Source organism: Capricornis sumatraensis, chromosome X (assembly GCF_032405125.1).
Source record: "Capricornis sumatraensis isolate serow.1 chromosome X, serow.2, whole genome shotgun sequence".
Lineage (NCBI taxonomy): Eukaryota > Metazoa > Chordata > Mammalia > Artiodactyla > Bovidae > Capricornis > Capricornis sumatraensis.
Window position 1 is genome coordinate 91,878,512 of NC_091092.1, and position 15,751 is coordinate 91,894,262.

Below are 15,751 nucleotides of genomic sequence, written 5' to 3' on the forward strand. Positions count from 1 at the left end.
TACACATTCCCTCTTGGAGACTCTGTATGTTCCCCTAGATGAAAATCACAGCTACAGCTATACTAAATTGCCTGTCCTCTATATGCATGTGGGTTGTTCTTTTTTTTTTTTTTTTTTGCCTCCACTTCTGTTTTTTATTCATGCTATTGCCTTAGTTTGGAATATTCTTTCCACTGTTCTCTGCCTAATTAATTTTCATCCTTCAGCTTCAAACATCCCACTCACCCTCCCCCTGCCCCCCTCTCCCCCCACTCCGCCCCCAGACAGGAAGCCTTGTCTGAACTCCCAGCTTCCCCGACAGATTCCCTGATCAGTATCCTGTGCTCATCTCTATCACCACACTGCACCATATGGTGCTCTTCTCCTCCACTCAGTTTACTGGAGAGCAAATGCCATTTCAGTCAACTGGTGGCTCAGATGGTAAAGCATCTGCCTACAATGCGGGAGACCCGGGTTCAATCCCTGGATCAGGAAGATCTCCTGGAGATGGAAATGGCAACCCACTCCAGTATTCTTGACTGGAAAATCCCATGGATGGAAGAGCCTGGTAGGCTACAGTCCATGGGGTCGCAGAGTCCAGACACAACTGAGCGACTTCACTTTCTTTCACTTTCTGGTATGAACAAGGTCTTGATGGAAAGGGAGGAGCCCATGTACTTGAGGCAGTGAATACAACACAGGCAAGCAGAAGTGTGTGTGGTGTGTATTAAGGACAGGTCAGGACTAGAGATTCAGTTTGGGCATCACAGTACCCAGGAAGTTTAGGAGTGACAATGCATTAGAGGGCTTCATAGCTGAGATAATTCCATCCAACAAATGTAGAAACTGGTATCAAGACAAGCAATCTCCCCCAAATTATTCGGTTAGTCATTGAGAAGGCAGGCTCTTAGTGACAAGTTCTGTGCACTTTTCCACTTCACACCGGAGAGAAGACTGAAGTTGGGTGCTCTTGTTTTCTTTCCATTTTTCAGACAGAAGCCTCTTATCTGCTGGTACCTCCTATCCTATGAGGAGTAAGGTGACTCTTATCTGCTAATCCGAGGCTGGTGACAGTGCTCTGTCCCCTTACTGGAAAGGGTGGGGCGGGAGTTGGTGACAAAAAGAACCCAGCCCACCATTCTTGCAAGGGCTCTAAAATCCCTTCTTTTTCCTGTTGCCTTTCTACCAGGAGACACAGTTCCCCATGCTCCAGACAAGAACCTTCTCTATCTAAATCCTGCCCAATGTCAAGATTCATATTGGGAGAGCTGGGGGGGGGGGGGAGGGGAGTCATTTAACCAGTAAGTGCTAAACCCAGCCAGCCATGCCCCAGTGACACAGAAGCAAAATCTCCAAGATAAAGAAATCCTGATTGGGTTCAAACTTCTTTTACAGTGACCCGCAGACAGTAAGCAGCTTGCCTTTGGTCAGAGAGAGAGTCCAGGTGGTGGTAAATTTGGAACTGAGGCTTCCAACATCACCCCCGAGGCTCTCCTCAGGACACACTCTCAATGCTACATCGTGCACACAAGTGCTCAATAAACATTTACTGGGTCACTGAGCTGCTAAAATCTTCTAACATTATGAGAGGAAAGAACATGGATTTTCAAGTCGGGCAGATCCTGCTATGGAAGGCCAGTGGCAAGCTTCAGTCACCTTCACTATAAAATAGGGCTAATAACTATCTCCTGGGGTTGTCAGTGAGGATTAAATGACATATCGCAGGTAAAATCCCTAGCCCAACCCTTGGCACAGAAAAGGCACTTAAATGGTAGCAGTTATCAGTGAGAGGTGCTAGAACAAAGTGATAGGATAAGAACACAGAGTGTGGAACCAGGTTGGCTCCACTTTGTAAGATATGTGATGCCAGAAGTTTCTTTTGCCTATTCCTTCATCAGTAGGATGAAGCTATTGGAGACGATGAAATGAATATAAATAGAATGCTAAGAGCAACGTCTAGCAGAAGGAAATAAGCATGATATGCTAGCTCGAATAATTATATTCTTTGCAGTGGCCCTAAACACAGTAATCAAGTGCAGTATGGAGAAGTATGTCAGAGAGACAGAAGGGGAATAAAAAATAAAAACCCCACAACTCCACATTCACAGAAAGAAGATACAGGTATAGCCAGTAAAAATAGCCCATGGAAGCTATGGAAAGCCTTCCCAACAAACTTGTCAGGCCCCTTTGAATTGTTGCACGATTTTCTGCTCACTGTACTTTCGATTATCTGTTTTTGGTGTATGAACTGTGTCTCCTGTGAGGGCAGGGATCCTATCTCATCCCCACCTCAGGTATAAGGCTGGGCACTAGGGAAGAGCTGAGTTGATGGAAGAGACAGAGGGAATGTAAAGAGAAGGCAATACTCCTGGACCCCAACACCCCATCACTCCCACCACCACCACCAAAAAAAAAAAAAAAAAAAGAATGCCGAGCAAAGCAATTGCCAAGATAAATCACTTTTATCTCTATAGGAAAAGAAGGATCAAAAAAAATATAAATTACATTAGTAACACAACATAAGAAAAAAACAGGGGAAAAAAAAAAACAACAGAGAAGTCTGTATGATGCTATTCTAACCTGTTTATAAAAAGGCCCTGCATCAGAAATTCACAATCCTACCCACTTCTAAAAATATATTTAGACATGTACAGAAGCGGTGGGTTTGTTTTTAAATTGCTTTTCTGTAAAAATATATTAAAGGTAAATAGAAATCCTCTCTCCCTTCCCCCTTTCCAACCCCCAGCTCTGTGCTGGGGATTAGAGACCAGAGGTAACTCTCTCACCATGTTCTAAACCTTGGTTATGGCCACTCCCAATCCCTTCCCAACTCACTTAGAACCTGAAACATTAAAAAAAAAAAATACACTTAGCCTCTTTGGAAAAGCATAAATCTGAGGGTAAACTTGCTTTTCATTTAAAACACAAAACAACAAACAGCAGGCTCTGAGAGCCCAACTAAATTAAACAGAAACCCAGTCAAACTGAGGTTGGGTTTCAGCTCCACAGAAACTTTTAACAAAGAAACAGAGGGGAAAGAGGCCTGGAACCAGGGGGAATATGCTAGTAATTAGCTGCCTTTGAAAGAGCAAGGGGAGGAGGTTGTTAATGGGCAGAAGGGCTGGGGTCCTGGTCTTGGTTAAAGCAGTCAGGGCCTAGTCAGGCAGTTGCCTACACAGGGACACAGGCTGCTCTCCTTCCCTCCCGTCACTACCTTCTGTTGCTCTGAAATCCCCAAGAAAAGCAAAGCTGGGCAGAAACAGAGGGGAAGGGAGTGGTAACCTCAAGTGCTAGGGGGGAGGTAGCCAGGCTTTTCTGCCTTTGGTGTGACTAGATGGAGGACTGCTTGGCCCTGGGGTCCCAAAAGACAGAAAAGGCAAATGGGGCTAAGGGACCCCTGATTCCAATGAAGGAGAGTAGATGTGGGGCTGTGGAGAAAAGAAAGACAAAATGGTGACATGAAGATGACTAAGGAAGCCTCCCATATTCCCTGCAGCCTGCATGGTAGCTGTTAGGTTCCCCAGAAGCACTGGGAAAACTGAGGTGACATTAAAGTGGGGGGTAGAGGACAACGAGGCACTCCACTTGGGTAGTGCCAAAAATGGAGAGAGGGAGACATTCTCCATTCAGTCCAGGTCACCAGGGAGGGAAGACAGGCGGAGGTGGAGGGAGCTGGGGGAGGGCCAGGAAGGGGGTGGGCTCTGTCTGGACAATAGAAACATTCACAAAGGGAAGAGAGGGTAGGAGGACCAGATGATCTGCTCCTTTACAGAAGGGCATCACCACTCCTACACTCGGGGCTCTGAGTGACCCGTCAGCACTCTGCTTGAGCATCTACCTGACGTCTGGGAGTACAGAGCCCCAGGAGTGAAAGTGTGAGTTCTGTAGCCTTCTTCAGACCAAGACCTCAAGGTGGGGAGAGAAGCAGGGAGGCTCCTGATGGAGAATCCAAGATGAACTGTCCTGCCACATCCTCTCCAGAAGGTCCAGGCTGTGCTCCGTGGTATAGGTGAAGGGATCAGGCCATTGAGCATGGGCTATCTGCTTCAGTGGCAGATGTTTTCAAGCTTCTGGAAGATGGTTTTTGCCTTCTGGTGCCCAGCCAAAGCTATGTGGATAATGTTCTGCAGGACCTCAAACTCCAGGCAAATCCCTGGAGCTCACCTTGGGAGAGGTGGCTTTGTCTATAGTCACCCAAAAGTAGCTTCCTCCAACAGGCTACAAAGTCTCAATCAAAGTCTTGGGTGTTGGTCCTGTCCCCACCTTGAGAAGTGACAGGAATCTTTCTTCTTTCCAAAGATGAATGAAGTCAGCCCATGGGCTTTCTAGGCCACCCTGGAAATGGGGCAGTAAGAAGACTCTGGGCCCTCCTCTTTATTTCCATGAAGCATTTGGCAAGAGGGGGCTGAAGCCAGAGCCTTCTCCCAGGAATGAGTCTTGAATGAGACACATCCACTGGGCTGAGGGGATGAAGGAGAATGGGCAGAGATGGGTAGGCTTCTGGAGATAGGGCTAGAGCTGCAGAAAGTGTTGAGTGCTGGGCCTCCCACTTCATGACCAGGGAAACACCAAGGGGCCCAGGCTCTCCTCATGCTTCTTCTCACTCTGCCTTCCAGCTTTAAGTGGGGATGAGAGTAAAGGGCAGACAAGGCTGGTGAAAGGGAAATGGACTGGAGTAGCAGAAAAGAGGGCTCTAGTCAGCTGGAAACCTCTCCCATTTACCTGCTACTCAGAGATATGGAAAAGAAAGGCAGGATGCTCTAGTGGAAGTCGGGCAGGGAGCTGTGGGAGTAGGTGAAGGGGCCCATGGGAGAGTCCATGCCTTTGGTCAGTTCCAAGAAAGCAGGACAATGCACCTCAGCACCTTGTCCAGGGCAGGTAGGATCCAGGAGTGCCCCGAGAGTTGACAATGGAGAAGGCAATGGGGGTGAAGGGGTGAGGGGCAGAAGACAAAGGGGCTCACAGAAGCAGTTTGCCATTTCTGTGGATTTTCAGGATACGGCCGAGTCTCTGCTTTGCTGTAGCCAGGCCCTTTTTGGGACGCTTTCCTGTGGGGGAAAGGAGAGGTAAGCAAAGGCTATGGCAAGGGTGATGGCAGCAGCTCCAGCACCAACTGTCCTTGAGCCATCCCCATCCTGTTCCTCTGCCCACAGAGCCTCCCCATCCTTATGGCTGGCTCCAGGACCATCTTGGGCCAAGAAGCCCTCCTTAGTTACTTTCATCCAACACCACATGCTTTGGCTCTTCCTTCTATGACCTCCTGCAGTGGCTATAGATTTTCTGGTTACTCTGATTCTTTTTCCCAACTGATTTTTTAGTCCCAATCATTTTCCTTCCTAAATTCTGCAATGAGGTGATTGTGCCTCCCCATCCTCTTATCCTGCCCATCAGGATTGAACAAGTGCCTGGTTAGTGATTATAGCTCAGTGTCCCTGAAGTTGCCACTCCCAGGGCCTTGCTTCATTAGAAACCCCTATCCTCATCACCCCAGTGCCACACCAATCTCATCATCCTTGAGCTGTGTACTCTCAGAGCCAAAGTGAGGAAAAGGAGAGCTTGAACCCTCTCAATCCTTTTCCCCCACATCAAACCACCTCCTATGTCCCATGTGAACTCTTCCATATTTGATCAATTTATCCCCTCCTTCATTCTCTCTGCCAGAGCCCTTAGCTTCTCCTCACTACAGCTTGGACTTGTGTATGCATCTCCTTCCTAGACTTCCCACCTTAAGCTCACCCTCCTCTTTGGCCCACCAGAAAGATCTTTCCAAACTCATATCTGAGTTAATCTCTGCTTAACACCAATGTCTCTTCTTGAACTATGAGGTCAAATCCAAGCATCTTAGGTTGCCCATCAGTGTCCCTCCTGGGTGTTTTAATTTCCCAGAGTGCTTAGGGTTTGAAGCCGGTGATCCTAAGATCTTTCTCAGTTCTACAACCATGTGGCAGTCATACCTTGTCCTGCTTGATTGCTTTGGGAGCCAACTGAAGGGCGTCGCTGGGTCAGGAAGACACCTGGGGCCATGGGTGTGGTACTGCGGTTTGCTTGGGCCATGCCAAAGGCATTGGGACGAGCAGTATACTCATGGTCAGCAAGACTTCCTGAGAGCGCTTCTTGTTTAGGCTCAGGAGGAGGCAGGGGCGATGAGGAGGTAAGAAGCTGGGGTGTAGCAGCCAGAGTTGGGGCTGGTACTGCCATGCTGAGATTGGGCTCTTGAGGGCGAGGCTGTTCTACCTCCTTCAACAGAGGCTTCTTCTTGATATATTTCTTCTTTTGGGCCTTCTGTAGCTCCTAAAACACAAGCCAAGTAAGAGGGGAGAATTTAGGAATGAATAAAAGAGAAGAAAATTCCCCAGAGAAACTAGAAGGTGGTCAGTATGGTTCCTCCCCAACTACCCTGCTTAGCTTGGATGTATGTACATACAAGCGTTCCAATACTGCAGGTCCTTTAGTACCATCCATTCTTCATTCATCACTGCTACTAATTAGTACAGTGGCAACAGAAGGGTAAATGAGTTCAGAAACTTGGGTTTCGGTCCTAGCATTGCCATTTATGAGATGGACCAAGGACATGCCTAATAATAACAGCTAAATTTATGCTAGTAGCTGAAGCACTTTGAATGTTTGACCTCATATAATCCTTAGAACAGCCCTGAGAAGGAAAATCCCTGTTTACCCATGAGAAAACTGAGGTACAGGGATATTAAGTAACTTAAGCCCAAAGCCTCACAGCTGAAGAGTTGTTGGGTTCAGGTTTCAACTAGGTATATTAGAATACCCACCCTGCACACTTCTCAAAATGGGACATCTGCAAGTGAAAGAGCAGCAGCTTTGGAATGAGATAAATTTGGGTTTAAATCTATGCTTGTGCTCCCTAATTTGGATGACGTTGGTCAAGTTACTAACCTTTCTGAAATTCAATTGCCTCTGTAAAATGAGCAAAACACTAGCTGTTTTTCAGGGTTGTTGGAAACATCAAATAATATAACAACACATAGCAAATAATAGGTACTCAGTAAGTGGTAAACTATTATTTTATCTTCATCTCTTACATCTTCTTTCTGGTCTTTTTCTTTTAATAAAGGACAGTCCTTCAGGTTACTAGATCTTAAAATCTCAATTTTGGATGGAAGGGATGAATAAGGAGTTGTGTCACTTCTTGCAATATATTGGGTTTCACCCATCCATCCCTCTATGGATATATTATCCACGTGTAGTAAGCACCTTTATAATGAGTACCTGGACCCCTGAGAACCTGGAAAAGTGCTGCTGGGAGCATGTGAACGACTTCACCTTCTGAAATGCTAAACAGCCACACAGACCAACTCAGTGATTACATTTCTTTGCCTTCTCTTGGCAACATAGGCCTATTCCTGCCTTTGGAAGATCTGACAGGCTGTGGCTACCATAGGAATTTCTAGGGGACAAGAATAATAATATTAGTAGTACATGCCAAGCACTGTTCTATAATTTAACTCATTTAATACTCATATGAAACATGAGAAAGAAGAATTATAATTTCAATTTTATGAGCAGAAACTGGCACAGAAAGATTAAGTCATTTTCCAGTTCTCTTGCCTAGAGAACTCCATGGACAGAGGAGCCTGGTGGGCTATAGCCCATGGGGTTGCAAAAAGTCAGACATGATTGAGTGACTAACATACACACATATAGGAACAATAATGGGAGAGATGAAGAGAGTTGTGTCACATAATCCCAAATTGGGAACCATCTGTCTTCAGAGTCTCTTTTCTCAGCCAAAGTGCTCGCTACTCCATCAATACCAAGAACTCTGTTTCTGATCCCATTTCTCTTATCTGAATCCAGAAATTATCTCTTCACACCTAGGTCACTTAAATTTTTCTACCTTTGTTGCTAATCTCCTTCTCATATATTTCATCCAGATTCCCCCACAGACTAATCTATCTTATGACAGGGCCACTTTTACCTTATCAATTCCTTTGTTCAAAAGGCCATTACCCAAGTACAAACTCCCTGGCCTGACATTCATGGTCTTCCACAGTCTTGCCACTTATACCTAGCTAACCCGTAATGATAATGATGAAAAGTTAATGTGGCTATAGTACTTACTCTGTGGCAAGTGCTGTTCTCAGAGCTTTTACACATATTACCTCATCTAATCCTCAGATAAGAGTCTATGAGGAAACCGAGGCACAGAGAAATTAAGTTACTTGCTTAAGTGAAAGGGTGAAGATTTGAACTCAAGCAGCTGGCTCCAGAACGCATTTTTTAAATTCTATCTTACTCCATTTCCCAACAAGAAGTCTATAATCCAGAAAGATCTGTTCATTCATTCATTCATTCAGTCAACAATGACTAAACACATGCTGTAGGGATACCAAGTTAAATTAGACATGTCCCCACCCTTGAGGCCCTTACAGTTTAATAAGAAACACAGAAAAGTACACACTATAAGTACCATGAGAGAATGCTATGGAAGCACAGAAGGCCACTGAAATAAACTGGTGGTGGATGGCGTGAAGGGGTGTTAGGTAAAGGCATCTAAGAGGGCATGATTCCCAGTGTGCAGAGGGAACAGTTTGTGCAAAGGCACAGAGGCCTGAGACAATCTAATACAAAGAATGAATATAAATACTGTAATGCAACAGTATGACTGGTATAAATGGCATACATGAGGGCCTGATACAAGGTCAGGGAGGAGAGGTAATTAGAGAGCAAATCAAGAGGGCCTTGTGTGCTGTACCAAGGAATTCCCTTATCCTGGAATGCCTCCCTATCCCCTCCAAAAGTTTAGCCTGCAAAACCCTTCCCAAATTCAAAACCTCTTCTTTGAGGTCATCCCTGATGAACTCAACCAGAAGTGAGCTCCTCAGAAGGGACTAAGAGTAGTTTTTACAACTTTAATTAATTTGTTTATTTAAAGCAGTCAAATCTCTCTCTCTCTTTCTCTCTCTCTCTCTCTCTCTCTCTCTCTCTTTTTTTCAAATTACATCTTACATGGTACACATAACAGAGAGAAGTTCTGGACAAAGAATGGCCACTTGGCCTGGTTGGTTTCTTCTGCTGGCTCCCATCAAAAGTCTCCAAGATATTTCTAAGTAACTCTAGAACTTCAAAGAACATCATATTAAAAACATCATTCTATTAAAATTTAATTTAAATAGGATGTAATTACTGACTCATATAGACATTTAATTATTTCATTTTATTTAAATAGCAAGTAACATGAAATTTGAAGTTAGAGGATATGAGTTTGAATCTTGTCTCCTCCATTTACTGGCTGCATTATCCTGGACTAGTCACTTAAAGAGAGCCTCACTTTCTTCACCTGTAAAATGATGAAAATATCACCTACTCAACAGGGCTATTGGACAGATTACATGAAACATTGTACATGGAAGCACTTAACATAAAGCTGATGGTGAATAAATGCTCTAAGCTATACGATGTGGGATATAAGGGGATGTTGATAAGGAGAGAACCATTAAGACTCACCTCCAACTGCTCCCAGGTGGAGAACATTTAAGAACTTTGAAAACTATAACATGCTAGGAAGTCAACTTGATTCTAGGGCAAAACTTGGTGGGTGAAACTTTCTTGGGAAGCAGAGGGTAAAGATCAAGGCAATAGGATCTGGTATAGAGGATAAGAAAAGCCTCTTTCCGAAAAACAAAAACAAAAACAAATTCCCATACTAATGGGAGACTGAGAAATTGAGTGTACTCAACTGAGTCACCTCCTCAGAGCTTCATCTGAAGCCAAATGCTCTCACCCAAGGACATCTGGTCCTTCCCATATGAGAGGTTTTTACACATCCAAGCTATATATGCAAGGGCTTTTCTCTGGTTCCTTATTTTCTTTCACCCTAAATCATGTCAACTGTGTGACCTGTGGAAGTAGCTTTGTCATTTGGGATATGTAGGATATAGAAGAGAGCTGGAATACTGCCATGGATAAAGATCACAAGTTACCCACTTCCCAGTGAGAACAGTGGGATCCTATCAGCCTGAAGGTCTGAGTTTTGAGATTCCAAGTCAAACTGCAATCAGTGGCAGAGCCATTGCCTAAGTGTCAGCACCTACCTGCTGGGCCAACTTTGCAGCTGCTGCAGCCAAGCCTGTCTCAATGGAAGCTACTCGGGTCCCCTCACGCACAGGACGGTCCTGCTTCGGTAAAGTTGGGGTCACACGGGCTGCAGAGAGAACAGGATGAAGGCATTTATCTGAATGCCAATCATATTCCTGACCCCTGAGCCCCCAAAAGGTGTCTCCTTAGTTTTCCTCCATTTAGCTTTTTACAAAGCCAGATTTTGCTTCCCAATGGGTAAAAAGCTAATTCACGAATGCCCAAGGTACACAAAACACACACTGATTAAAAGATAAAAGTTAATTTCCCTGAACTGGCATGTAAAGTTGTCCATGTTCTGCTCCCTACCTACCTCTCCAATCTTATTTCCACTCCTATACCTTCAGCTTCTACAGACAGAATGGTTTCCTTATTATATATACCTCCAGAACACATACAGCTCATCCTCTCCCCCTGTGCCCTCATCCTCACCATCCACATTGCCTCGAGTACCCACTTCCCTTTTTCTACCTCTTTAAAACCTGCCCAAGATTCAAAGGCAAGCCAAAATCAATCTTCTATGCAAAACATCTAGGGCTTCTTTGGCTTACACTGACCCCTCCCTCCTTTGAACTTATGTACAAGTCACTCAATACATAGCACATACCATCCTGTCTCATTCCCTAATGTTAATGTGTGCTATTTTGTCTAATGACCAGGCTATGAATTCCTGAAGAAGATCATTTTTTTGTAAAACCTTTTTTATAATGTCTTAACAATCTTGAATGAAAAAATAGTTATCTCACATTTTATATAGGAATTGTATTTCAGAATAACCAAACAGCCCTAGATGATGAGGGAAAGCTCTTTACAGATGGCAGCTAATAAATGTAGAAGGAATAACAAAATTGGAAAATCACAGGTTTGACATTTCTCCAAACACATACAGATGGCCAACAAACACATAGAAAGATGTTCAACATCACTAATTATTAGAGAAAGGCAAAGCAAAACTACAATAAAGTATCATTTCACACCAGTCAGAATGGCTATCATCAAAAAATCTACAAACAATAGATGCTGGAGAGGATGTGGAGAAAAAGGAACCCTCTTGCACTGTAGAAAGAAAGAAGAAAGTGAAATCGCTCAGTCATGTCCGACTCTTTGTGACCCCGTGGACTGTAGCCTACCAGGCTACTCTCTGTCCATGGTATTCTCCAGGCAAGAATACTGGAGTGGGTTACCATTTCCTTCTCCAGGGGATCTTCCCGACCCAGGGATCGAACCCAGGTCTCCCGCATTGGAGGCAGATACTTTAACCTCTGAGCCACCAGGGAAGCCCTTGCACTGTAGATGGGAATGTAAATTGATACAGCCACTATGGAGAACAGTATGGAGATACCTTTAAAAAACTAGGAATAGAAAGAACTACTATATGACCCAGCAATCCCACTATTGGGCATATACCCTGAGAAAACCATAACTGAAAAAGACACATGACCTCAATGTTCATAGCAGCACTATTTACAATAGCTAGGACATGAAAGCAACCTAGATGTCCGTCAACAAATGAATGGATAAAGAAACTGTGGCACATATGTATATAATGGAATATTACTTAGCCATAGAAAAGAATGAATTTTAGTCAGTTCCCGTGAGGTGGATGAACCTAGAGCCTATTATACAGATTGAAGTAAGTCAGAAAGAGAAAAACAAATATCAAATATTAACACATATATATGGAATCTAGAAAAATGATACTGAGGAAACTATTTGCAGGGGAAGAATAGAGACTCAGATATAGAGAACGGACTTGTGGATACAGTGGGGGAAGGAGAGAGGGGGGTGAATGGAGAAAGTAGTGTTGAAATATATATACAACCATGTGTAAAACAGATAGCTACTGAGAAGTTGCTACATAACATAGGGAGCCTAGCCTGGTGCTCTGTGATGATGACTTAAAGGGGTGGGATGGAGGGAGGCTCATGAGAGAGGGGATATATGTATAATTATGGCTGATTTGTGTTATTGTATGGTAGAAACCAACACACATTGTAAAGCAATTTCCCCCAATTAAAAGTATGTTTTTTTTTAAAAGAAAGAAAATCACAGGTTTGCAAGTCCTAATGAATTAACTGATTTTAGGGAACTGGATATTCAGATAGTACCAAAGTATTATCTTACAGATTACTTGCTAGTCTCAAAAGAAAGAAAAAAAAAAGGATTTTACAATGGTGAGATCAGGAGTTCACCTCTTACTGTCACTAACAGCAAGATGGCAAACTTCATGCAGCTTCTAAATGTAATGTAATAGGAAATTTACAGCATCACCCCGAAGCAGTTTTGCCAAAGACCTGACATCAAGTAAGCAGTTCATATTACTTCCAGTTTTCAAGAAACACAGAGATTTTTAAAAAATTAAATGACACTGAGGGCTACATCAGTGTCCTACAAGATAACTGGCTTGGTTTCTTTAAAGATACAATGTCACAAGGAAGCAAACAAATCAGGACAATTACACTAGTTTTTGTAACAATTCAACAGCATCAAACAAGAAAGGAAGGGCTTTCTCTCGATTCAGAGAGATTCAAAAAACAAGACAGCCAAATGCCATATGGACCCTGTTTAGATTCTGATTTAAACAAATCCACTATGAAAGTGCTTTTTTGTTAGACAGTTAAGGAAATTTGATTACAGAGTTAGTATTAGGTAACATTAAGGCAAATTATAAAATTATTATATTGTTATATATGATGACAGGACAGTGGTTATGTGAGCAAACGTATACTTTAGAGATGCATACTGAAGTATGTGGTGGTGTGGAGAGGGAGGGAGCGACACTGTCTGGGATTTGCTTTAGACAGTTTTAAAAAAACAAATTATAGATGAGTCAGATATGGAAAAATTTTTATAACTTGAATCTCAGTGGTGGATGTATGGGATTTCACTTTTTTTAATTAATGAAAAAAATGTCATAGAAAAAAAGAAGTGGTGGTACTATTGGATCTATATTTAAAGATTCCTTGGTTGGTTACCTATTGTTATTACTATAAAGGAAACTTTCTGTATAAGCAGTATGCCAATTCTAGAACAGGCAATTCAGGAGGGTGAAGTCCTTTTTTAAAAGGTGATGTTTTATTTGTTTTAAAAATGATCTGGAGCCAATCTAGCAAAAATATTACTGCACAATTTTCAGTCATGGATTCTTGGGTGTATTTTATAGTGTTCTCTATAGTTTTGTAGAGATTCCCTGGTGGCTTAGTGGTAAAGAACCCGTCTGTAATATAGGAGATGCAGGTTCGATTCTCGGGTCAGGAAGATCCCCTGGAGAAGGAAATGGCAACCCACTCCAATATTCTTGCCTGGGAAATTCCATTGACAGAGGAGCCTAGAGGGGTCCATGGTGTTACAGAAGAGCAGGACACAGCTTAGCAACTAAACAACAACATAGCTTTGTATGTGTGGTGGTTTTAAAACAAGACCCCAAATTCTTTGACATTTTTCCTATTAATAGGTGGGGGGGGGGGGTCTATGTTTCCTCACACTGAACCTGAGCAGACTCATTTGTAGCCTATAGAATGTGACAAAAGTGACACTGCATGACTTCTGAGACTATGTCAGAAAAAGCAACTTTAGTTTCTATGTTGCTTCTTGGAACACTCACACTTAAGAGCCCTAAGCAGCCACATAAGAAATCTGATTGCCTTGAGGCCATCAGGCAGTGAGGAAGCTATTAACCATCACACGCAGAGGTCACATAATGGCACTCTGCTTGGTACTTCTGGTCTTTGAGTCTTCCCAGCCCAGGCACCAGACATGAGTTAATGAAACTTCAGATGATCCAAACTCTTGATCATCCAGTCTTCAAATTATTCCAGCTGAGGTCCCAGACATCACAGAATAAACACAAGCTGTCCCCCTTGTGTCCTTTCCAAATTCCTGACCTGTTAACACGTGAGCAAGTTATTTTAATCTGAAAAAAAAAAAATTAACCTCCTGACCAGATCTGGATTTTGGGGGAAAAACTATAAAAGACATTTTGTAGGGATAGTTGAGGAAATCTGATCATGGACTGGGTTATTAAAAGATCTTAGGGAATTAACTATTAAGTAAAACAAAGGTAGTGTGGTTATGCAGGAGGGCGTTCTTATTCTTAGGAGATACTGAAGTACTAAGGGGTAAGATACTATGTTACGGTGGCTGCACAGTGAAGTAGCTCAGCAAAAACTATAGACAGATAGATATAGATAATGAAGCAAATACAGCAAAATATTACAACTGTAGGATGAAAGTATTGAGAATACGGGGTGTTTATGTTCTCTCTTACATTTACACATTTGAAAATTCTCATAAAATTTTAAATAATGAATAAGATTAAGTGGTTATAAAAAACAAATGAAATGTATAATTCCTGAATAGATCCTGGCTTAAATAAGCAAATTATATAGGATATTTTTGATATAACTGAGGGAAATTTGAATAAGCATTTGGTATTAAATGATATTAGGAAATAAATGTTACTTTACTCAGGTGTCAAATAACAGTACTATGATTATAGAAGAAAAAGTCATAGAGATGAATACTGAACCATAATATTTAGTACGTCATGATGGAATGACATCACCAAAAATGGCAGTTAAGGGCTTCCAAAATTTCACTTCTGCATGCAGAGGGGCTGTGAGCATAATCTGGAAAGACTTGAGAAATACTAAGTACTCACATGTGGCTGACTTTGAGGCTCTGCAAAGTAGGAAGTGAAGGCGAAGGCAGAGTTGTAAGTTGTCTGCCTGAGTGTTGAAGGTATGTCCCAACATGCACACAGAGCCCTTTGTCAAGCCCTGGAAGATTTATCGGTTCCAGGCATTTAAGGAAATCACCATCCAATTATTAGCTGACCACTAAGCTAACTGAGTAGAAACTTCTACTTTAGTGATTTTTCTGAATAAATTCCATAAATAAATAACAAGTAGCAACAAAACAAACCCTAGGGATTGAAGTATGGAATATCTGATTTCCAGAGTTGTTGCCACATTAACTTAAACGTTTAGTTTTCAAAAATATTTAGAAGATATGCAAAAAAACAAGAAAGGGTAGCAACACACAGGGAAAAAGTAACCAAAAAAAAAAAAAAAAACCCTCCATGACTTTCTAAACAAAGTTGGACCTACTAGACAAGGACTTTATACCACCTATTTTAAACATGTTCAAAGAGGTAAAGGAAATCATGTCTAAAGAACTAAAGGAGAATATGAGAATGATGTTTCACCAAATAAAGAACACCAAGAAAGGGACAAACCATAAATAGAAAGCAAATGGATATTTTAGAGTTGAAAAGTAACTGAAATGAAAATTTCACTAGAAGGTTTCAACAACAGATTTGAGTAGGCAAAAGGAATATTCAGTGATCTTAAAGAGAGGTCATTTGAGATTACCCAGTCTAATGAGCAGAAAGAAAAAAGAATGAGGAAAATGAGCAGACCCAAAGGGATCTATGGGATGTGATCAAATTTATCAACATATGCATATGGGAGAGACAAAAAGGAGTGAAAAGACTATTTGAAGAAATAATGGCTGAAACATTCCCAAATTTGATTAAAAAAACTAACCTACATATCCAAGAAGTTCAACAAACTTCATGACAGATAAACTCAAAGAGTTTATATATCATAACCAAAGACAGAGGATCTTAAAATCAGCAAAAGAGAAGTGACTCATAAAAGACTTA

General features: G+C 42.2%; 1 protein-coding gene across 3 annotated transcripts in view; it reads right to left on the minus strand.

Annotated features, from left to right (window-relative positions):
* Positions 1-2,511: 2,511 nt before the first annotated feature.
* PHF8 (PHD finger protein 8) overlaps positions 2,512-15,751 on the minus strand; it is a 104,196-nt gene continuing 90,956 nt past the window's right edge. The window contains exons 18-21 of one of the 3 annotated variants that reach the window (XM_068962022.1): positions 10,044-10,153; positions 5,934-6,270; positions 4,943-5,027; positions 2,512-3,824 (exon numbers count right to left, since the gene is read on the minus strand). In XM_068962022.1, coding sequence (XP_068818123.1) covers positions 3,794-3,824; positions 4,943-5,027; positions 5,934-6,270; positions 10,044-10,153 — 563 coding nt within the window. In that variant the 3' untranslated portion in view covers positions 2,512-3,793. Of the gene's footprint in view, positions 5,028-5,933; positions 6,271-9,256; positions 9,290-10,043; positions 10,154-15,751 lie in introns of those variants that run through there. The other 2 variants (XM_068962024.1, XM_068962023.1) reach the window with 2 other exon arrangements.